At 43.9% G+C, this 24,364-nt stretch overlaps 1 protein-coding gene across 5 annotated transcripts; it reads left to right on the top strand.

The window, feature by feature from the left end:
* The first annotated feature begins 3,603 nt into the window (after positions 1-3,603).
* On the top strand, positions 3,604-23,515 carry Trmt10b (tRNA methyltransferase 10B). 5 transcript variants are annotated; one of them, XM_052716391.1, is made up of 9 exons: positions 3,604-3,725; positions 11,797-12,011; positions 12,626-12,746; positions 15,327-15,451; positions 17,307-17,459; positions 19,424-19,502; positions 20,122-20,189; positions 22,380-22,503; positions 23,052-23,515. In XM_052716391.1, the coding sequence occupies exons 2-9, from the start codon at positions 11,826-11,828 to the stop codon at positions 23,156-23,158; spliced, it is 963 nt and encodes a 320-aa protein (XP_052572351.1). In that variant the 5' UTR covers positions 3,604-3,725; positions 11,797-11,825; the 3' UTR covers positions 23,159-23,515. The 5 variants fall into 5 exon arrangements, 4 of the variants coding, with proteins under 4 accessions (XP_052572351.1, XP_052572352.1, XP_052572349.1 ...); XR_008213687.1 differs by lacking the exon at positions 3,604-3,725 and adding an exon at positions 3,732-3,905 and having other exon boundaries at positions 22,380-22,899; positions 23,052-23,165; XM_052716392.1 differs by lacking the exon at positions 3,604-3,725 and adding an exon at positions 3,732-3,905 and having other exon boundaries at positions 12,626-12,734.
* Positions 23,516-24,364: the final 849 nt, after the last annotated feature.

Below are 24,364 nucleotides of genomic sequence, written 5' to 3'. Positions count from 1 at the left end.
GTGATTTCATGACTGAAAAGTAACAGGACACCAGGCTAGAAACCAAGTTGCATGGTGTGAAACAAGACCTGGAACTTTTGCTAAGGAGATCAAAATAGCTTATTTCTGTGGACAGGAGCTTCACATTCACCCGTGAGACTTCACTCAGGGCTGGATCCTGACTGACCTGAACCATATTTGTGTCCAGTTAACTAGAACCTAAAAGCATGCCAGAAGCCTTATGGAGACGGTTTGAATACTTTTAAAATATAACATTTTCACGTTGTTACACATGTTTAGCAGTTTTGTGAGAAATAGTTACAGAAGGGAGGAAGAAGCCCGAGGCCTGCAGCTGAGGCATTCAGTGACGAGTCTCTGCCTTTCTTTTGCTGCTAGTCTTTTTCTCTGTGGTTCCCATGAGGAAGAGTAAGGCCCAGGAATGATAGGAAACTTCTGGTGTTCATTGAGGAGCTACAGCACAGGGAAGGCATTCTATCTGGTACTTTCTTTGATACACTCCATACATGAGGCAGGCGAGGTGAGAATCCTCTTCAAGAGTTCGTGATGGAGGTTGAGTGACTCCTGGAGATGGAGAAGGACAAAGCTCTGGGTCACCGAAGAGCGTGAGACACGTCAGGAGAAAGAAATCATTGGAGAGGAGTCATCAGGGAAGGCTTTCTGTAAGAGGCAGCACTAATTAGGATTGGGGTGTCTGCAAGTATTTGTGGAGTACCATGTGTCAGGCCATGAGGTTTTGTAGGGTTTAGACGTCAAGAAAGACAAAATAATTCTGTTAGCCAGAGTCTCCTATGTGGGGATAGCAGGTAAATCAGTCATGAGCATGGTGAGCATGGGCTCTTTTTTTTTTTATTTTTTCCTCTTTCTATTATTATTATTATCATTATTATTATTTTGGTTTTACCATGTGGCTCTGGCTGTCCTGGAACTCACTATGTAGATATGCAGAGCAGGCTGGCCTTGAATTTATAGAGATCCACCTGCCTCTGCCTCCCTAGTGCTGGGATTAAAGGCACGTGCCACCATGCCCAGCTCTCAAGGGACTTCTAATTAGTAGGAAAGACAAAAATTACTGACATGGAGTTTATAGGGAAAAGGGGCCAGCCAAAGAAACCCACCCTGGCCCTAAAACTAGAGCCAAAAGGAAAAAAAAAAAGCCAGTGACAGTGAAAGAAACATACTTTGACTCTGAAACCAGAGCCAAATCTGCTCCTGAGCAACTGATCGGCGAAACCAATCAATCCCTGAGTACAAAATCCAGTCAATCTGAGCTTGTCCAAACTCAAGGGGATTGAAATCTGACCAATTCCCACCCTGAAAATCTTCTCCCTGGAAAAACTCCGCCCCTAAGAATCCCTATATAAGCCCTTCGCCTGGTCAGTTTGGTGCTGCCCTTTTCCACACTGGTGAAGGCAGCCACCCTCCAGGATTTTTCCCTCCCAATAAATCTCTTGTATGAGGTTTGGGTGGCGACCTTCTTTCACGGGAACAGAGATGGGAGCCTGGGCAGAGCAGAGCAAGGCTGTAACACTTTGGCTGGGCAAACCTTCTCCTATCCAGCTGAGTTGTTACGCTCTGGGGGATCTGAACTGAACTGTTACAACTTTGTTCCGAGGAAACCTTCCCCCTCCAGAGCAGAGTTGTTACATTGGGGAAACATTTCCCTAGAGCAGGGATGTAAGCGGCTAAGCTTACAGTGACTTGTATTCCTTGGCTCCCAACTCCCAGGATCCCTTTCCATCGATCAGCATTGCTTACAGAGGTGACATTTTATAAAAAGATGCCAAGACAGATAAGATGAGCCAGACTCAACTAATGTGACCAGAAAAGGCTGTTCTGAATAGAGACTGTTTAAGCTGAGGCTTAAAGAGTAAGAACCAGGGCATGGAGCGATGGCTCAGTGGTTAAGAGCACTTGCTGCTCTTGCAGAGGAACAGGGTTCTATTCCCAGCACCCACCTCAGGCAGCTCACAACAGCCAGTTCTTGGGGATTGGTCACCCTCTTCTGACCTCTATGGGCGCTTACACGGCACACAGAATAACAGGCACACATAGTCACATAAATAAAAACAAATGTTTTAATCATCGTCTTAAAAACCCACCTGTGAAAAAATGAGAGGGAATAGAGTATACAAATGCCATTGGTGTGTTTAAAGCATGGAGAGACCAGAGCAGTTAGAAGTGATAAAGTACAGATCAGGTGGTGCAAGGCATTGGGGATAGGGTTGGATTTTTATCACATCCAGGTACCTCTGGAAACTGCTGAGGCATCCTTGATGGTGGTGGTGGTGGCAGTGGCGGTGGCGGCGGCGGTGGTGGTGGTGAATACAGAAGTGAAGGCAGGGAGAGAACATCGAGACCAGCTAGGAGGTCTTCTCTATTCCTGAGAGAAGTGGAGTGTCACCAGAGCATGAGGGTGGAGAGGCATTCAGTATGGCTGCCTATGAGGTTGACTTCAGCTCTAAAAGTGCCATTGAAGGCCATTTGACCCACTTTCCAAGCTGCACCAAAGCACACCCGCAAGCAGTGGGAAGCCAGAGCCAGCAGTGAACAGAGAAGACTTGGTAAAGCTGGGTCGTATAGAAAGGAATGTCGTGTTAGCCTTTAACAATCAGAGCACTGGAAAAAAAAAAAAAAAGCACTGGGTATGGTGGAACACAACTATAATCCAGCACTCATAAGACTGAGGCAGGAGGATGGTGAATTTGAGGTCAGTTTGGGTTACATAATAAGACCCTGTTTTTTTGTTTGTTTTTACTCAGATTGAAGTATGGATTGGGAGGAGTTGTGCAAAGAAACACCAGAGGAAAAAACGGTACACCAAGAAGGAATGCAACCAGGCTTTGGGTTCATGAGGGAGAGAGAACTCAGGCTCACTTGTTGTAGGGTTTCTCTAAAAATGCAACTCCTAGGACTGCATGAGTTAATCGGAAAGTAGCAGGTAGTCTATATCAACACAAGGCTGGGGTCGGGGGCTGGAGGGATGGCTCAGCAGTTAAGAGCACTGGCTGCTCTTGCAAAGGGCCTGGACTTGGTTCTCAGCACTCACATGGCTGCTCATAACTCTCTGTAACTCCAGTTCCCAGGGGATCCAACACCCTCTTCTGACTTTCCCAAATACCTCAGGCACTCAAGAGGTGAGCATCCATATGCAAGTAAAACATCCATACACATAAACAAAAATAAATCTTAAAAAGGAAAAGTCATTTCGTGTGTCTAAGCCTGTTTCTGGGTTGCTATGTGAAGGGAGATACATGAAGGATGTAGCCAGCCGCTAGACTCTTGCCTACTAAATCTTGTCTGGGTTTTTAACTCGGACAGCCTGGCGGCAGAGGGAGCACTCTGTGCTCAGGAACGGGCTGTGTTAAGTCATGGTCCCTTTTGGTTGAGGGGAAATCCAGGAAACCATAAGGGCCTCATGATGACAAAAGACAAGGCAGGTGGTTTAAAGCTTGGTTTACCCCCATTTTGCAGTTTCCAGTTAGCCAGAAAGCTCCTGGTCACCTGTTTGAGCTGTGCAAGCAAGATCTGCGAGGAGCTGGAACTGCCACCCTCAGCTAACTTCTGTAACCCAGAGTTACAGAAGCCCCTACTGGCATCCTCTATTGAGTTGCCAAATTGAAAACTATAACTCCCAGAATGCCATTCGAAGCTGATCAGGAACCGGAAGTGGTTCGGAGGCGGGATCAACTGTGTTCGCGCTCTTCTGCGCTAGGTGTAATTGTCAGGTACGCGGGGACAGGCGGAGGAGGGGGCGCGGCGGACGACACTGGTTTTGACGGTTGGCTAGAGACTACCGAGTCCTACTCTGAGGCCGCGGCACCCACAATCTTGGGGCTTCTGGGTCTTGCCTGCCCTGGTTCGGCCACCGAGACCCACGTTCCCTGCGGCCCGCGGTCGGGGTCTAGGTAGGTGTTCTGTGCTGCAGGTGTTAGCTTTGGGGCCCCACTGCCCAGAATGAAAAAATGGGAGACTGTGCAAGCAGAGGATGATTGGACACTTAGCGACGGCGTTTGTGCTCATCCGGTGGGACTTGGGCTATAAGGTCGGAGGTGGGGATGGCGGAGTTAATACAAAAAGTATTTATAGAAAGTCTGAGCAAACGGAACATTTACTTTGTAAGGGCGTGGGAAAATCAGACCAAAAAAAAATAAGTAGGTAGTGTTGGGTAGTGAAAGTATGCGTGAACTGAGGACGTGTGAGATTAAGGAAAGAGCATCCTGGGTAGAGAGAACGGTTTATGCAAAGACATAGGGATATTTCGTATGCTTGGGGATAGGTAGACCGGAGAGAGCTAAAGAAAATCGATGGAGAAGGGGCTAGCAGGAAAGATGGCCCTTGCAGAGGACCCTTGCAGAGTTTGGTACTCAGCATCCATGTCTGGCAATTCATGACTGCCTGTAACTTCAGCTCCAGGGGATCCGATGCCTCTGACTTCCGTGGACATATGTACTAACGGACACATAGCCACATACATACATAATTTTTTTAAATAAAATTAAATTTTAGGGCTTTAACCCCAGCACTTGGAAGGCAGAGGTGAGGTGGATCTGTGAATTGGAGGCCAGCCTAGTCTACATAGCAAGTTCCAGGCCAGCCAGGGCTGCATAGTGAAACCCTATCAATTAATCAATCAAATAAAAATAAAATAAACAAATAAATGGAATCTTTTAGAAAAAGGAAAATTGACAGAAGGGATAGCCCATAATGATCTGTGTAGATACGGGATTACTGTAAGTGAAATGGAAAATGTTGCCGATTCTAGGCAGAAGGGAGGTATAATTGTCAAACATTTAGGTACTCATATATCTGTTGCTGTCTATGAATATATGTTTCATGAATTTATTTACTTATTTTGAGACAGGGTCTTGGGTAGTTCAGACTAGCCTCAAACTTTGTATGTAGCCAAGGATGATCTTGAACTTCTGATCCTCCTGTTTTCTACCTTCCTAGTGCTAGTGTTACCTGAGCGGTCACAACTGGTTTATGCAGTACCAGGGACTGAATCCAGGGCTTTGTGCATGGTAGGCAAGCACTCTACTATGTTACTTGCCTTGAGAAAAGATTTTTTTAGTTAAGAGGTGTAATGCTGGCCTCCGACTTGTGGCTGACCTTGCCTCACCTTCCTAGAGTACTGAGATTACAAGCATGTGCCACCAAGCCTCGCTTAAAAATATTCTATAAAGTAATAAAAATGACTTTTGGCAATTGTCAAAACAGAAGGAATAAGTACTGGGTGTATTTTTAGACAATAAATTATAAAACTGAACAAAATTCTCAAGTAGGCTCTTTTCAAGTCTTTAAGAGTAGACAGGACAGGACTGAACTTCTGGAGGGAAAAGAAACAAGCTGAGCGCCCTCTGGCCCTGGCTTTCTGTCAGAATGCAGTGGTGTCCCTGGAGAAGGAACAGAGACTTATTCAGGGCTGATGAAATGGCTGGAATTTGTAGAGCAGGATGCAAGGGGGGAATTCCAGTAAAGGAGCTCTGATTATCCACATAGCGGTCCCCTTGAGTCTGACTGAGTACCAGCTGGGCTATCCAGGGTAATACTCCTCTGCAGTAAAAAGGAGCAAAGTACTGATGCATACAACAAAATGGGTGCCCTCAGGAACACCGTAGGAAAAGGCTCTAAAGGGGCACTTGGAGCCCACTAGAGTAGACATGCTGGTCGGTGCTCGTAGAAGATGAAATAGTAGTTGTATTTGGCAGGCAGTGGGAATAGGATGGAAATTGGCTTGGAAAGGAAAGAAGGACGTTGATTTCCCCTTAATGAGAACAGTGGGTAGCATAGACTGTTTATCACACACACAAACGCACACACACACGAATTCATTGAACTGGATCCTTAAAATATTTGCATTTTCAGCTGGGCATGGTGGCACACATCTTTTTTTTTTTTTCCTTTTTTTTTTTTTAATTTTTATTTTGCAATACAATTCAGTTCTACATATCAGCCACGGATTCCCTTGTTCTCCCCCCTCCCGCCCCCCTCACCTTCCCCCCAGCCCGCCCCCCATTCCCATCTCCTCCAGGGCAAAGCCTTCCCCGCAGACTGAGATCAACCTGGTAGACTCAGTCCAGGTAGGTCCAGTCCCCTCTTCCTAGGCTGAGCCAAGCGATCCTGCATAGACCCCAGATTTCAAACAGCCGACTCATGCAATGAGCACAGGACCCAGTCCCACTGCCTGGATGCCTCCCAAACAGATCAAACCAATCAACTGTCTCACCTATTCAGAGGGCCTGATCCAGTTGGGGGCTCCTCAGCCATTGGTTCATAGTTCATGTGTTTCCGTTCGTTTGGCTATTTGTCCCTGTGCTTTATCCAACCTTGGTCTCAACAATTCTCGCTCATATAAACCCTCCTCATTCTCGCTAATTGGACTCCCAGAGATCCACCCGGGGCCTAGTCATGGATCTCTGCATCCAGATCCCTCAGTAGTTGGATGAGGTTTCTAGCACGACAATTAGAGTGTTTGGCCATCCCATCACCAGAGTAGGTCAGTTCGGGCTGTATCTCGACCATTGCCAGCAGTCTGTTGTGGGGGTATCTTTGTGGATTTCTGTGGGCCTCTCTAGCACTTTGCTTCTTCCTATTCTCACGTGGTCTTCATTTACCATGGTCTCCTATTCCTTGTTCTCCCTCTCTGTTCTTGATCCAGCTGGGATCTCCCGCTCCCCCAAGCTCTCTTTCCCTCAACCCTCGCCCTTCACTACCCCCACTCATGTCCAGGCTGTTCATGTAGATCTCATTCCATTTCTCTGTCACTGGACGATCCCCGTGTCTTTCTTGGGGTCCTGTTTTCCAGGTAGCCTCCCTGGTGATGTGAGTAGCAGTCCAGTCATCCTTGTTCTACATCTAGTATCCTGCTATGAGTGAGTACATACCATGTTTGTCTTTCTGAGTCTGGGTTACCTCACTCAGGATGATTTTTTCTAGATCCATCCATTTGTCTGCAAACCTCATGATGTCATTGTTTTTCTCTGCTGAGTAGTATTCCATTGTGTATATGTACCACATTTTGTTTATCCATTCTTCAGTTGAAGGGCATCTAGGTTGTTTCCATGTTCTGGCTATTACAAACAATGCTGATATGAACATAGCTGAACAAGTGCTCTTGTGGTGTGGTTGAGCATTCCTTGGGTATATGCCCAAGAGTGGTATAGCTGGATCTTGGGGGAGATGGATTCCCAATTTTCTAAGAAAGCGCCATATTGATTTCCAAAGTGGTTGTACAAGCTTGCATTCCCACCAGCAGTGGAGGAGAGTTCCCCTAGCTCCACATCCTCTCCAGCATAAGGTGTCTTCAGTGTTTTTGATCTTAGCCATTCTGACAGGCGTAAGGTGGTATCTCAGAGTTGTTTTGATTTGCATTTCCCTGATGATTAGGGATGTTAAGCAATTCCTTAAATGTCTTTCGGCCATTTGAGTTTCCTCTGTTGAGAATTCTCTGTTTAGTTCTATAGCCCATTTCTTAATTGGACTGTTGAGCATTTTGATGTCTAATTTCTTGAGTTCCTTATATATTCTGGATATCAGTCCTCTGTCAGATGTGGGGTTGGTGAAGATCTTTTCCCATTCTGTAGGCTGTCGCTTTGCCTTGTTGACCGTATCCTTTGCTCTACAAAAGCTTCTCAGTTTCAAGAGGTCCCATTGATTGATTGTTTCTCTCAGTGTCTGTGCTACTGGTGTTCTATTTAGGAAGTGGTCTCCTATGCCAATGCGTTCAAGGCTACTTCCTACTTTCTCTTCTAGCAGGTTCAGAGTAGCTGGATTTATGTTGAGGTCCTTGATCCACCTGGACTTAAGTTTTGTGCACGGTGATAGATATGGATCTATTTGCAGCCTTCTACATGTTGATATCCAGTTTTGGGTCGCACACATCTTTAATCCCAGCACTTGGGAGGCAGAGGCAGGCAGATCTCTGTGAGTTTGAGGTTAGCCTGGTCTACAAGGCAAGTTCCAGGACAGCCAAGGCTACACAGAGAAACCTGTCTCGAAAAACCAAAACCAAAACAAAACAAAAAATCATTTTCTGCACTTTCTATATATTGTAAATCACCCTTAGGTAAAATTTAAAGATCGGTATCACTAATGAAAGCGCTGAGGATATGGTTTAGTGGTTAGAGCACCTACCTAACAATACACAGGCCAAAGGTTCAATCCCCAGCACCAGACCTCAAAAAAGAAAAATTTCAAAAGACGAAAAATATTAAAAGACTGTGTTACGTGATTTGAATTCCCATGTTTCACTTGGATTTGGTAAATTCAAAGCTCAAAAACATTAGAAATCAAGGAAGGTGTAAGCATATTACTCCAGGTCATTGTATTTATTACCAGAAGTGCTAAAAACTGTTGGAGCCCACCGAGGTTTCCTAGTGGCTGTACCCAGCAGGACTGCATAAGAGGGTAAATGGACCATGGGCCTGAGTACCAGGTGTTTGGAAGGGCCTACACTTGGCTGTATCTAGTAAGGGGGAAGTCTTTTGCCCCTCCCCTTGGCATTGTTATAAAAAGCCCTTTGGAATAAAGCTCTGGGCCGGTGGATAAGGATCCAGGCCCAGCTGGGCAGTGGTGGCGCACGCCTTTAATCCCAGCTCTTGGGAGGCAGAGCCAGGCAGATTTCTGTGAGTTCGAGGCCAGCCTGGGCTACAGAGTGAGTTCCAGGAAAACTACACAGAGAAACCCTGACTTGTAAAACCAAAAAAAAAAAAAGAGGATCCAGGCCCACCCGAGGCTATCCTGAGTTTCTGTTTCTCTCCTCTCTATTTCTATCTAAGTCTCTTATCCCTCACTCCTCAAGAGTCCCTGGGGTAAAATAAATGTGGGGGCTGGTCTCACACATAAAACAGCTGTGTAATTATCAAAGCCTGCTCTAGGAGCTGAGGGGATAAATGGTGAGGGTCGTGACTTTTCACTGCAAACAGGCATTTTCCCATGTGTGGGAATCACATTGCATACACTTACATTGTCAAGATAAAGCTTTCAAAAATAGTCGGAAAGCACGGCTCAACCCAGGACCAGCTGTGGGCAGCGGTCACACTACTCTTGCTTATGACACCTCACTAACCGCCTAGATCTAACTTCTTAAACTTTGGGTCACAACCTCATGTAGTGTTGTGTCACTCATTGTGGGGTTTATGAACAATTTGGCAACAGTAAAAGGTTTCTGAACATACAGTGACCAAAAATTAATTCTAAATCAAAAGTGTAATGAATCCAGGTGACTGCTGCTGGGTTGACTCTGAACATACAACATGCTCCCTTTGCTCTGATCATCCCATCCCACCCTACAGTGCCCACTAATGTGGCTCACGTAGGAGACTTGTGTTCTGAACTGCAGGGTCTTTGCTGTACATACAGTCTCTGTTCTTACAGAACATGTGGTTAAATTATGGGAAACAGACTCATTGTTCTCCTGCTATCATTCTTTAGCATGTGAGTACTAAAATGTATTTTTTAAAATACATTTTTAACTATCTTATATTTTCAATGTGTATGAGTGTTTTGCCTGCATGTATGTCTGTATACTGTGTGTGTGCCTGGTGTCTTCAGAGCCAGAAGAGAGTTTGGATTCCCTGGAACTGGAATGGGTGTGAGCCGTCATGTGGGTGCTGGGAATGGAACCAGGGTCCTCTGGAAGAGCAGTCAGTGCACTTAACTGCTGAGCCATCCCTCTGGTGCTCCAGATAGGGTATCTTTAGGTTGGATTGTGTTAGAATAGCGTTTGGGACCAGTGAGATGGGTTAGCACAGACACCCTGATAAACTGAGGGCTGACCCCCAGTAGCTATCTTCTGCCACGTGTACACGACACACACGTACCAGCACACATGCTGTAATAATGACAATGAATAAAATACAATTTGTAAATAAAAGAGAAACCGCTTTTTGGGTTGCTGACTTAATTTCATTAAAACATTATTAATGCCAGGCAGTGGTGGCACACATCTTTTTTTTTTTTTTTTTTTTTTTTTTTTTGGTTTTTTCGAGACAGGGTTTCTCTGTGTAGCTTTGCGCCTTTCCTGGGACTCACTTGGTAGCCCAGGCTGGCCTCGAACTCACAGAGATCCGCCTGGCTCTGCCTCCCGAGTGCTGGGATTAAAGGCGTGCGCCACCACCGCCCGGCGATGGCACACATCTTTAATCCCAGCACCCGGGAAGCAGAGGCAGGTGGATCTGAGTTCAAGGCCAGCCTGGTCTACACAGTGATTTCTAGGATAGCCAGGGCTACACAGAGAAACCCTGTCTCAAATAAACAAAACAACAACAAAAACAAAATTATTGACTATGTGGCTAGAGAGACGACCCAGCAATTAAGAGTGTGTACTGCTGTTGCAGCCAACTGAAGTTTGGTTCTCAGCACCCAATTGAGCAGTAGCTCACAACCATCTGCAACTCCAATTCCAGGAAACCCAGTCCCCTCTTAGGGCTCTGCATGCACTGTACACACATGCAGAAACCCACACTCAGATATACACGTATTTTTTAAAATAAAAATAAAATATTTACTATAAAACTATTAATTGAATTTTGGGTTGTGATTAGGACAGAATTTCCAACAATTTCTGAAATATATACTTCTGCCACTTTGTACCACATATTTATGTGAGGTGGCATTCTCAGCTTTGACAATTACAGAATCAAAAATCAATCAATTTTAAAAAACACTGAAGCATTCTATCCTACAGTATCAGATATTCAGCCAAGATTGAATTCTTTATATGAAAATAAATAAGCACCTCTCTCTCATTGGGATGAAAATTTGCTCTCATCTTTAGTAAATGGTAAAAGTATTTGTATACCAAAGAACTGTTTTAAAATGAATTTCTTTGTGATTATCAGTTGTTTGACTTTTATATATATATAATATGTTTGTATATACTATATACCTAGACTTGCATAAAAATTCCTTGGGTGAAAGCCAGCAAGACATCACAGGAGGCCAAGGCCCTTGCTGTACAAGCCTGATAACCTGATTTTGGTCCTCAGATTCCGTGTAAAGGGAGGAGAGAACTAACTCCACTCAGTTTTCCTTTGTTCTTCAGATACACTCTGTCCATGGATACCCCACTACCAAATGCACACATGTCGTGGACATACATATAATAATAAAGAATTAAGATAGTTTAAATGTGTTCTCAGATGAAAGAGTTACAAGTAGACAAAGTTTAAGAAGCCCTGAACCAGCAGGGCACGGTGGTGAACATGTCTAGTTCCAGCACTCAGGTGAAGACAAGTGGATCACTATGAGTTCGAGGCCAGCTTGCACAAGCATCACCAACCTCTCTGTTTTGGGAGTTTGAACACCACAGTTACGGTGCTTCTCCATATTTTTTCAACCTCAGCCCTCGAAGGGACGTTACGCATTCTCAGTGGTGACTGGCTTTCTGCTGTAATGCTACTGAGATGTAGGGTGGACGTGAGGCTTAGTAAAAGTCCTGACCTTGTCACCAAACCCCAGGAATCTACCATACTTTTTTACTAGCTCAGGACCTTGTATGTGGTCGATGCTTAAGAAGTATTTGCTAAAGGACTGATTTGAAAACTGACTCATAATGACACAGTGCATTCCAAAGAACACGAGGAAAACTTGGCTCTCTGTGGTAGGTATCGATCGCTTGGAAGTATCCAGTCTTTGTAATCCAAGAAGTGTATTTGGCTTCTTTATTGCTGAACACTCTTTGCTGAATTATCTCTCTGGAACACTCTGCAACATGCTTTTCTTAGTTCAGTCTGGGTCAGTATTGTACACCTGCTCATCGCTAACACAGTAACCCTATTTGACTTTTGGATGTAGGGAGTTGGCTGTGTAAGTGACGAGAGCTCATGGACTGTAAGTTGGAAAGGAGTGCTCAGAGAACAGAGTCACTGGTGTGGCCCGGACAAGAAGGTTTCCCAGAGGACGGAGGTGAAGATGGACTCTCTGAGAGCTTCCAGCTTCTGCAGATGGATGTGGAGTGCGAGCACCAAGAGGAAGAGGTCTGCCCTGCAAACAGTGCGACATGGAGCTCGGTATGTGCTGCGAGCTTGCGTGATGAGTGTCCCAGAGACCTCTGTTCTAAGGGTCGATCAGGACATGAAAGGAGTTGAGAATGAATTTTGTGTGTTCTAAGTGTTAAATTCACTCCTGCTAGTTTGATTAAGGTATCATTTTCATTTGAGTCTTAAGAATGTAAATAAAAATTTAAAGGAAATTTTGATATGCCTCTAAAAGGATCAGGGTCTCCAAACTCCATTCTTTAGATTCTGTCCCAAATGGATTTTCTATAACCTGGAAAAGTTACTATTATGATGGTGCAGTGGGGGTGATGTTCTCTCTAATTATAACCTAGGTAGAGGTATTATTCAGTGAGAACTGTTGCCTTGCATGGCCCTGAGTCAGATACCAAGCAATGCATACAATAATAATAACTCGCACTGTGTACAGTGAATATTCACCAATGAAAATAAAATAGCGAAGAAATCATAGTGATAAAATTAAACACAAGCCAGTAGGATTGTTTTTAAGACAGACATCCTTTTTCCTCTCTAACTATATGTAAATGCAGAAAGGTGACTCTGATGTCCATTTTCCTTTCTGAGTCTTATGGAGTTCTCAAACGATTTTGTTTTCTGGATAATGGAAGAAAAATGTGCAGAGAAAACAGAGACACTGGGAAAGGATAGTCTCCTCGAAGAAGAGCAAAAGGAAGCAGGAAAAAGAAAGAAGAAAAGTCAAACGTGCAGAACACCCAGGTAACGATAACTGTGAGTGCATAATTTATAATTTTTAGCACTGTTATATTATATTATAAGATATAATAATATAAAACAAAAACTATCGCACTGGAGTTGGACAAGACAAACAGAAGGAAAGGAGCCCAAAGAAGGCACAAGAGGAATCCCATAAAAACACTAAACTGGAAGATATGTACTCAGAGGAACTGGTGCAGCTCCGTACAAACCCTGTGCATGCTGCCTCAGCCTCTGTGATTTCATATGAGCTGTGATCATGCTGAGTTACAGGGCCTTGTTTTCTTAGTGTCCTCCATTCCCTCTGGCTCTTAACCTCTTCCTGCCTCCTCTTCCCCCGGGACCCCCTAGTCCTTAGGGGAGAGATTTGATGGAGATATCCTACTTAGAGCTAATTATTTCAACATCTCTTACTCTGCACTATGTCTGGCTGTGGGTCTGTATATTTGTTCCCATCTGCTGCAGGAGGAAGCTTCTCTGATGCTGGCTGAGCAAGACACTGATCTATGAGTATAGCAAAATATCATTAGGAATCATTTTATTGCTATGTATTCGGATTTTTTGTTTTTGTTTTTTGTTTTTTGTTTTTTGTTTTGGTTCTTGTGGTTTTTTTGTTTGTTTTAGACGAATAGCATTTGGTTTTACCCTAGGTCCCTGCGCTATCTAGTCTCTGGTTCTTGGCCACCCAAGCAGTGTTGATATAGGTTCCATCTCATGGAATGGGCCTTAAGTCAGACATTGGTTGGTTACTCCCACAAGCTTTGTGCCACTATTGCCCTAGCATATTTTGCAGTCAGAACACCATTGTATATCAAAGGATTTGTGACTGGCTTGGTGTTTACATTTCTCTTTTGGAAGCGTACAGAGTGCCTTCCTATACTAAAGATACTGGAATGTAGGGGTGAAGGCTCCATGTAGGCACCAGCTGGACTTCTCCATGTTCAATGAGCTGTGTAGGTGTTGTCTTCAGCAATGGGAACTTGCTGTCAGTTTGTGGAGAGCAACATATAGTTTTGGCAATGTCCTGGTGTAGCAAGCTTTCTTGTCACACTATCTTTGGCCCACCAGCCCACAAATAATGAATCACAGACTCATTATTAATTATGAAAGCTTGGCCTTTAGCTTAGGCTTGTCTCAACTAGCTCTTATAACTTAAACTAACCCATTTATATTAATCTACATTCTGTCACTTTGTGTTACCTCTGTTCCATCTTACACCTCCTGTTTCCTCTCCATCTTGTTGGTGACTCCGCCTTTCTTCTTCCCAGAGTTTTCTCTCTGGACATTTTATTATAGCAATCACAGCAACACATCTTCACACAGTGTACAAATAATCCACAACAGCCTAGGTTGTTTGGGGATACCCATGGGGCCTTTGGCCAACCACTCATTTAGATGTAACCTAATCCCAGCACTGGAAGAATCATTTGGTAACAAGAGATGACCAGCTGGGACTCTGTCTCCCCTTATTAGATCACCTTCATATATGTATATATTTTAGGAAGCTTCTACTGTGTTAGGTTCCATACTACCCCTCAAATGGCCCTTCATTTTGGCTCTCTCCATTATTCCCCCTTTCGTGCCCCTCTCTCCTTCCCCTCCCACTTGATCCCCCTGTTCCAGCCCCTCCATAGCTATCTATTCTATTTCCCTTTCCCAGGGAGACCTGTCCCCCATAGTCCCTTATCTATACCCAACCTCTGTGGCTCTATGGATTAGAGCTTGGTTATCATTGACTTAACAGCTAACATCCACACATAAGCAATATATATAACATATTTGTCTTTCTGGTTCTCGAATACTTCACCCAGGATGATTTTTTTCTAGTTCCATCATTTACCTGCAAATTTCATGATATCAATTTTTTAACTACTAAGTAATACTCCATTGGGTAAATGTTTCACAATTTCTTTATCTGTTCTTCTGTTGAGGGATGTCTAGGTTGTTTTCTCTGGCTATTATGAATAGAGCAGCAGTGAACATTGTTGAGCAAGTGTCTCTGTGGGAGGATGGAGCATCCTTGGGTGTATGCTCAAGTGGTAAAGCTGGATCTTGGTGTATATTGATTTTCATACTCCTGAGGAACCACCACACTGATTTCCATAGTGACTGCACAAGTTTATACTCCCACCAGTAGTGGAGAAGTGTCCCTTTACGCCACATCCTCGCCAGCATGAGCTGTTGCTTGTTTTATTTATTTATGTTAGCCATTCTGATGGTGTAAGGTGAAATCTCCAAGTAGTTTTGGTTTGCATTTCTCTGATGGCTAAGGTTGTTGAACATTTCTTTGTTTCTCATTTGAGTTTCCCCTTTTGAGAATTCTGTTTAGATCTATATCCCATTTTTTAATTGGGTTATTTGGTTTCTTGATACATAGTTTTTTGAATTCTTTATATCCTTTGGATATTAGCTCTGTATCAGATGTGTAATTGGTAATAATCTTTTCCCATTCTGGAGCTGCTGCAGTATCTGAATGACACTGTCCTTTGTCACGCAGAGGCTTTTTGGTTTGATGAGGTCCCATTTATTTATTAATTGTTGATCGCAGCCCCTGTTCTAGCCCACTCGTAATCCTCTCTGGTATTTCTGTCGCAGGCACCTGCCCCCAGCACAGCAAACGCTTTTTGAAAGCCTTAACCAAAGAGAGACTTTTGGAAGCCAAACACTCAGGACCAAGACTGTGTGTTGACTTGAGCATGACTCACCACATGTCAAAGAAGGTAGAATACTCAGTGCCTGAGGGAGGCATGGAAGGGAGCAGCCTGTGTGAAGTGGGTGACCATCGCCAGCTTCTGTGGCTCTCTTCTAATCTAGAAGTGTCTGGTTTTCTATTCTAGGCTGCGAGTCCCACAGTGGCTGTTGGAAAGGAGCGTATGTTTATTTTGCAGTTTCTCTTCTCTTTGGAGCCTACCACTCTGGCCTTGATGTTTTCAGTCTGGATGGACCCTTGCCGGTTCAGTTCTCCAGACACTAAATCTCTGTCCTTCTGCTTGGAAGAGAAATACTAGCTTGGCAGCATGTTGTGGGGAGGGTTCCTGGTGGGCAGTCTTCTTGGAGTGTTTACATTTTAGTTATTTCTCAATATTTCCTTTAGCAAGGGAGTGACTTACCTGTGGGGTTCTGGAGATGGCTGAGCATATGCACATGATCACATATACACATCACCGTTATGTGTACTAATGTTACGTGTTTCTCAGAGAAACTAGGAGGACTGCGTCTCTAGGGCTCTCAGTGGAACCTCTAACTGTAGCCTTCTGAAAAGTGAACAGATGAGATTGACAGCAGTCTATTAGTCTCCTGGACTCTCAGCCTAGGGAGGAGGATGTGACAAGCCACACAAAGCCACACAGGGTTATGCTTGGGAAGAGAAAGCAATGGGCTGGCTTTGTAGTGTCAAAGATGAGATGTCCCCTGGGTCCCACAGGACAATGTGGTTGGCTTGTTTGCATGATCTCATGGGCTGCTGGGGCCAAATATCGATAAACAGGAACTGTGCCTCGTTTACTCGATGAAGAAGGCTTTTTAGCTCGGGCACTTGTTTCATCTGGAAAGGCAGAGCGGCAGGGGAGCTTGAATTTGGCTTTTGAGGTCATCTCAGTTGTGCCAGAAGTCAAACCAGCACATGATACTGGCCTTACACCATAGGGAATCTTATTTCAGACATCACCGTTATGTGTACTAACGTTACGTGTTTCTCAGAGAAACTAGGAGGACTGCGTCTCTAGGGCTCTCAGTGGAACCTCTAACTGTAGCCTTCTGAAAAGTGAACAAGGAGGCAGGATGTGGCGGTGCACGCCTTTAACCCCAGCACTGTGGAGGCAGAGGCAGCAGCCATAAACAAGCATTCAGAAAGTGGGCAAGGCAATCTCCCTTTATGTTAACTGGGAGAGCAGATTAAATCAAACCCAAAGCCTGTTACGCCTTTTATTCAGTATCGCACAAATCAAGCTAGATTATGAAACAACTTTCTAGGATTAGGGAGGGAAATTAAAACTTCCAACACTTTGGCATCTCTTAAAGTTAGGGTGATGGTTCCAAATGTACCATGAAAGTGTTGCTACTCTAACTCTTTTTAATAATTTAAATATTGAACATCACATAATAAAAAACTTTACCAAATGTACCATGAAAGTGTTGCTACTCTAACCCTTTTTAATAATTTAAATATTGAACATCACATAATAAAAACCTTTACCAAATGTACCATGAAAGTGTTGCTACTCTAACCTTTTTTAATAATTTAAATATTGAACATCACATAATAAAAAACCTTAGATAAAAGCAGAAGAAATCTTTCCAAATATCTTTAAATACCCAGCCGCAGAGTCAGCAGGAGGAACTCTCAGTTTTTGCACTCACAAGTATTTCCGGGCTAGTGTCGTTATCTTAACCTTGTCTGTATGTGTGATGTTGTAGAGTGTAACACTTCTACGTGTGCTGGTCCTGGGCAGAGGGGCCAGGCTCGTTGATGAGTCCCGTGGAGCAGCGTCAGGAGTTAGTGCTGTGGGACTCCACCTGCGAGGCTGGCAGAGCTGTCATTGTTCTTTCTGCTCAGTTGTCCTCATCGCTTTACAGGAATTGAGTAGGCTGGCGGGACAGCTTCGAAGGTTGTATGGTTCAAACAAAAAAGCCAGCAGGCCCTTTTGGATCTGCCTCACTGGATTCTCAACTGACAGTCCCCTCTATGAAGAGTGTTTGAGGATGAATGATGGATTTTCTGCGTACTTGGTAAGAATCATTTGACATGTTACTGAATTATCTAAAAGTGCTCCTGTCCTAATGGAAAGGTTTTGCTTCTTCGTCTTGAATGTGCTGCTTGCTCTACCTGTGGCTTCCACATCCCCACATTTAACTGCATTTTTATTGCATTTATTTAATCTTCCATTTAGTGTGTGTATGTGTGTATGCCATGGCATGAATGTAGAGGTCAGAGGACAATGAGAGTTGGTTCTCCCTTCCCACCATGTGGGTCCTGGGACAGGACTCAAGGCAGGCTTGGTGGCTGTTGTCTTTAACCACTGAGCTGTCTCATCCGCCTTAACAGAGTCTTAAAAAATATTTGGAAAAAAAATTACATCTGTAGTGAACACATAGATACTTTTTTCTTGCCATTTATTCCCTCTGTAATACAATATAACCAGGTGTGGTGGCTCATGCCTGTAATCCAGCACTTCAGAGGCTAAGGCAGGAGACTGTCAAGTTTGAGGCTGGCCTGAACCACCTACTGAGTCCTAGGCCATTGTGAGACACCGTCTCCAAAAACAAGGGGAAACTAAAGGTATAGCATAAGAACTATTTATGTGTCCTGGGCATTAAGACAGTCTGAGATGATGTAAAGTCTTCAGGAGCATGTAACTCGTGTAAACACTGGCTTTTTATATAAGAAACTTGAGCATGCTTAGATTTTGGTGTCTGTGGGACCATCTTAGAACCAATCCCCATGGGTGCTGAGGACAAGTGCAATGTCTGTATATAAATGATATTTTCACTGTTGCACTCTAAAAAGCCTCAGAATCATGCATTACTTCTTGTATTACATTTTTTCTCATTCTTGCTCTGTATTGGCAAACTGATATTCCCAGTGTCTAGGGCTGTGTTTTATAACCTGTCTAGTTCGTGCTAACCCATATCCTCCAGTCATGGAAAGGTAGGAAACATGGCTGTTAGAGGAAGAGAAATGCTATTTTTGGAAGCAGTGTGGCTTTATGATGTTTTGGGAAGAACTACAGGACTTTCCATCCCTTGCTGAGGTTCTCATAAAAGTAGCAGCAGATATGCAAGTGAGAATCCGAATCTGTCTCAAGGATTGGCACTAAAGATGCCCCTCTGTGCTGCTGTGTAGCCAAGACTGTTATTGTAGCCTTCCCTGGGGAAGTCACGGAGGCCATGGGTGTGAGATGTGCCGTGTGGCACTGCATGGCTAGCTGCCTCCTTTACTGCTTCACCGGCCTCTCTTGTGTAATCAGAGGCTTTTCTGACACGGCCCACTCCACAGTTGCTTCCAAGTAATCACTCCAAGGCTTATAGTAATTATAAATGTTTGGCCAATAGCTTGAGCTTGTTACTAGCTAGCTCTTACATTTAAATTAACACATTTCTAATAATCTATTTATTGCCACGTGGTCCATGGCCTACCCGTTCTCTGGCATCTTCTTCCTTGAGTGGCTAGCTGTCATCTCTCTGACTCCACCCTTCTTCATCTCCCTGTATCTCTGTTTGGCTTTCCTGCCCAGCCTTATTCTGCCTGGCTATAGGCCAAAACAGCTTTATTATCAACCAGTGAGAGAGACACATATTCACAGCATACAGAAGGACACCCCACAGTGCTTGTGTCCTGTGTTCCTGCCGTCTGAGGTGATTTCCCATGTGTCAGTCTCACCTCTTTCCAGAAACCGGGCTCTAGTGTTCCTTCCACCAGAGAGCCATCCCTAGTGTGGTACTGCCTCACCTGAGTGCTGGTGTATGCCCCGTGGTCCTCTGGGAGCCCCTGGCCACTTTGTCTCATTTCTGCGGTTTAAATGTCTGTGCTATTTGTTTGTTTAATAAGCACTTTGCATGAAGCCCTCAGACCTGCAGCTCCCAGGACAGCAGAGCTGGGCCTGACAGACACTAGGTGTCCAGTAAGCGGTGTGAGTTGTGCGCTGTGCTGTTTTAACTCTATCCCACTTGTGCGATAACCTCTGTATTTCCAGCTAGATGTAACAGAAGAAGACTGCTTTAGTTTATTTCCTCTGGAGACCCTTGTGTACCTGACTCCCGACTCAGAACAGGGTAAGTGCCTTTTCCTTGTGGGTTCATGTCTTACTTTGTTCCTCCACTTTGGTTCATTATTTCCTGTGGCACATTTGTTGTTACTCCATCCAAGAGAGTGTTGGGGGAGGAGAAACTGGGGGATGAACTGACCTCTCTTGGGGGCAGATAACCAATGCTTCAGAGTCTAGTTCCGTCTTCATTTGGACTCTGAGTGCTGCCTGGCAGTCCAGCTTCCTGAGCAACGTGGGGCCAGTGTTATATCACTGTTTATATAGATATGGTTTGTATATGTACATAAACTACAATACACACACACACACACTCACACACACCCCCAGAATATCCTGTTTCACATGATTTTCACACTGACTAGTATTAGGTGGTCATGGTGCTGTCATATTATCTCACATTTCTCTGTAGTTTGGTTTTGTTTCCTCTCTAACATGGTGTCGCTTTCAGCACACCACATGCATTTTTCAGATCTCCTGCAGGCTGCCTGCTTTGTCTTCCGAGGATTAGCTTTTCATTGTGTTGTATTAGTTGTATTAATATTGGTGGTATTTCTTTCCTTTTGCTTTCTTTGGATTTAGAAATTATAAAACAAATTTCATCTCAGTGGCCTTCATTTTTCCATTAGCCCTTGAAGACATTGATCAAAACACAGTTTACATCATTGGTGGACTTGTAGATGAAAGCATTCAGAAGGTAAGTGTACATCTTAGCCCATTTCTAGGATAGGCATTTGCCCCGTTGTTATCTTACCCAGAAGGCCTAGCAGCTGCATGGGAACAAGAAGAGCTTGTTCCTAAGGTGCCTCTCCCGCCTGAAGGTCCCTCTTCTCATCAGCCGGCCGGCTGTGTCAGCAGTCTTAGCAGACAGGAGCAGATTCAGAGGTCAGAGAGACACACTCGGTGATTTAGACAGCGCCATTTGCTGCTTCCTGTCTCCTCTCTTACTGACTCTGATCTTGACTCAGCATTTTTCTCTGCACTTTCTTCTCTGTGAGAGATTAGTCAGCTTCTTCTGGACTAACTTTCTTGCTGATGTGAGTCTTATTCCCACAGGACCTCAAATCAGTAGGATTGTCCAGGCTTCTTCTTTAAATTAGTTTTTTATTTTATATATATGAATGTTTTGCTCACATGTATGTCTGTGCCCCATGTGCATGCCTGGTCAGAAGAGGGCATCAGATCCCCTGGAACAAGAGTTATAGATCATTGTTAGCTGCCTGTAGGTACTGGGAATCGAACCCAGGTCCTCCGTAAGAACAACAAGTGCACTAACCGCTGAGCCATTTCTCCAGCCCCTATTAGAATAATTAAGCTGTTACTGAAGTTTTAATTTTTGTTTCTGTTATTCAAATATTATTGTTTTTTGCTTATATTCACTAATTAACATACACTGCATTGTTTTTAAGTTGAATAATGATATAATAGTTTACATTTGCGAAAAGGAACATATTGAGAAATAAGTATCCTTCCCTCAACTCTCAAGGCGCCATGGTTCACTTTTCTTAGGTGCATTTGTTGGTCTATTTTACATGTGTTTATCATGTATGTAGAAGTATTTTGTGTGAGACACACCAATATGAAGTACATTAGTTTTAAAACTATTCTGCCGGACATGGTGACACACACATGCATTTAATCCCAGCACTTGGGAGGCAGAGGCAGGCGAATCTCTGTGAGTTCGAGGCCAGCCTGGTCTACAGCGTGAGTTCTGGGACAGCCAGGGCTACCTGGAGAAACTCTGTCTCAAACAAAACAAAACAAAACCCCTAAGTGTTCCATAGTGTCATAATAATAATCTGAAAACGGGCAGGGGGTCTCCTACAGAAGAAGCCTGCATGTAGGAATTAGAAAGTCACTGTTTGGTGTTCCCAGTGTAGTCGCTGATTCAGGCAGCAGGTTAAGTGAGGCCGTTACCAGCTATCTCAGAGTGTGCCCTGGCAGAGTACCAAGGCCAAATGTACCATTACAATGAAGCCATTGGTTATCATCAGCTCCAAATCTGATGAGACTGAGTATCACCAGGACTGACATCCTATGTCTCCTGGTGTAATACTCTTCCCTGTCAAGTATTCTTGCTCAAAATTTGAAAAATTAAAATTCAATCATGAGGAAACAAGATCTAGGATGGGACATTCTGCAAGACGATGGAACTTTCCAAAAAGCCACTGTGATAGCTACTGAAACAAACAGGAGCTGTTTTAAAGGAATGTAAGAAAACAAAGCATCATTAGATACAGTGACATGTCTGCAGCAATCACTTGAGCCCTTCTTACAAACAAAACCTGTCAAGTGTACTATGGACGCCTTGACTGGATTATAGATTATGGGGAAAGCTTTAGAAGAGACACTGGGGAGACTTTAGTACTGGTTGTGTGTTAATAATCTTACAGGATTTTCAGAAATGAAAACGAAGTGCTGTCAAAGGGGAAGTCCACTGTTCTCCAGGGGAAGGTTAAGTACTAAGAGAGGGAGTGTTAGATGTCTGTAGCTCACTTTGAGACAGATTTGATAACGTTAGCTGGTGAATGTAGATGACAGGAATCTCATTTATAATTAACAAGTGAGGAATGAATTCAGTGATTCTTTTAGATTTCCTAGATTTGAGATATTTTAAAATAAATAGTTGGGAGTGGGAAAGAGCTCTACTGCAAAGGCAGGATTACTGCTTACCATCCGTCCTCCTTGTCACAGTCTCCTGAGACGGGCAGATGACCTCTCGGAGGCAGTAAAGAAGAGTGCTGTTCAGATGTGCAGTTTGAATACATTGTTCTCTCTCATCTTTCTGCCAGCTAAAAGTAGCAGTGTGTAGAAATTCTCAAAATTGGCGGTGCCTATTACAGTGAATATCTTCACATGTAATTTTATAAGAAAATTTGATTTACAGAAGGTGACATTTCAAAAAGCTCGAGACTACTCTGTGAAGACAGCCCGCTTGCCGATCCAGGAATACATGGTCAGGCGTCAGAATGAGAAAAACTACCATTCAGAAGTGCTGGCCATCAATCAAGGTACTGCTCACGCAGCCCAGCCCAACATGCCTCCTTCCTGGCCATTTCCTAGTCCTTTTTCGTGGGCGGCACTGTTAACTGTTTTCTCGGACCTGCCTTGAGTACAGTGCCCCCATGATCCAGTCTCCTGTGACTCATATACCTAGACGCTCCTTCATGTACTTGCTGGCAGGCGTTTCTCATTTCCTTTGTTCCTGGGTGACAGTACCCCTTTGCCTAGAATGCTGGCCCTGCCATCTACTTTGATTGGCTGGCATCTTTGCTCTATAGGCTTCAGTTCAGGAGCATCTCAGGGGCCTTTCCTCCCACTGCAGCCCCCGTCAGGCCCTTGTCTGTGTTGCCATGGTGCTGCATTCCTCTGTTGCGGTGTTACCTATTAACAGGCCTCTCCTCAGAGTAAGTTGAGTCCTTGTACGTAGGCAGGGCTGTGTCCTTTCTTCTCTTCCCATGACCTAACCACCACATAATCGGAGGACACCCTCTTCCGAGTTAGTCCTTCACTAGTCTTTTCTCCTGAATGGCCACCACCTTCTGTTTACCTCCAACAGTGTTTGATGTCCTGTCCACTTACTTTGAGACTCACAGCTGGCCTGAAGCATTGAAGAAAGGAGTTTCTCCGGGAAAAGGCTACATTCTTCGGAATGCAATGGAATGATGGGCAGTCCAAGATTCCAGCTGTAGTGTGTAAAGGACCAAAGGTGTCTTGACCAAAGGACAGGGCCAAGGGTGGCAGTGGCACACTTGCCCTTACATGCTTCCGTGGATCTTTGAAAGCCTTTAATGGCAAGGACCACGTTTTAGGCTTTGTGTCACCTACAATGCCTGGCTCTTTGGAAATACCCTGATAAAATATAATATTGTTAAAAAAAAGTTTATGTATCAAGGAATTGTCAAAGTACATGGCATTTTGGATGCTAATCCATGTTTTGTACATTTATCTATTTATGAAAGTCTACTTTTAGAGCTGTTTGTCAGAGATTTTCACTGAACTTCATAAATTACTTTCCTCTCACCTGTGAATGTGCCGATTCTTCGACAGCTCAGGCAGATGCTGCATATAAGCTTTGCTGTCTTAGCCCAACCTGGCCTGGCCTACTTTAAGCCTTTAGAGCACGTGGTTCTTTCCTGTGGCTCTCACTTTTCTCATTCTGATTATGGTCATGGAGGGCTCCTCTCTTCTAGTCTATATAAACAGTTTTGTGTAGCCTTCTGAACCTCATACAAACCAAGTGCTTTGTACACATATGTACCCAGATCTAATCAAAAAGGAAATTATTGATAAATCCAGCATAAAGCAGCCAGAAAAGAATGCTGCATTCAGACACACAAGTACACTAATCTACCATCTGTTACAGACAGAAGTCTTCTCATGTTCAGATACAGCTGTCTGTTACTCCTCCCATTTTGGGTTAACTTGAAGGTTAAGCTGCTAGCAAATTCAGATGTTTTCTGTATCTCAAAAGAACCAAAAGGTTACCTCTCAGCCTACTTCCTTCTCCTTTCCCATTGAATCCCTTGGGAACTATCCCTTGATAAATTGTATGTTATTATTAAAAAATAGGTAGGCCTCAGAAAACCCCTTAAGGATTTCAGCATACTGGATGGTTCTCATACTGGATGGGACTTGGCCACGTAGGCTTCAGGGGTGCATAACTCATTTTCAGAGACCTGTAAACCCAGAACCACTGAACTTTTATCACTTGCCAGTCTATATTTGTTATCTCTGGAGGCTTTAACATAACATAAAGAGCATAGAATTTTTTCTCCAAGGCAAGTCCAAATCCCTCCTCTTTATCCAAAACCTGAGCACGTAGTTCTGTTTACGTAGTTCTGTTTACGATTATGGGAATTGATGTTAGCT

The sequence above is a fragment of the Peromyscus californicus genome, unplaced genomic scaffold, assembly GCF_007827085.1.
Source record: "Peromyscus californicus insignis strain IS unplaced genomic scaffold, ASM782708v3 Scaffold_5__1_contigs__length_169319896, whole genome shotgun sequence".
Taxonomy (NCBI): domain Eukaryota; kingdom Metazoa; phylum Chordata; class Mammalia; order Rodentia; family Cricetidae; genus Peromyscus; species Peromyscus californicus.
The sequence above is the reverse complement of the archived record's forward strand: the minus strand, read 5'-3'. Positions and strand labels throughout refer to the sequence as shown.

Coding starts and splice junctions, on each gene's coding strand:
- Trmt10b (XM_052716391.1), top strand. CDS start 11,826: ATGGACTGTAAGTTGGAAAGGAGTGCTCAGAGAACAGAGTCACTGGTG. Junction 19,503..20,121: donor GACTCCCGACTCAGAACAGG/GTAAGTGCCTTT, acceptor TTTTTCCATTAG/CCCTTGAAGACATTGATCAA. Junction 20,190..22,379: donor TAGATGAAAGCATTCAGAAG/GTAAGTGTACAT, acceptor TTTGATTTACAG/AAGGTGACATTTCAAAAAGC.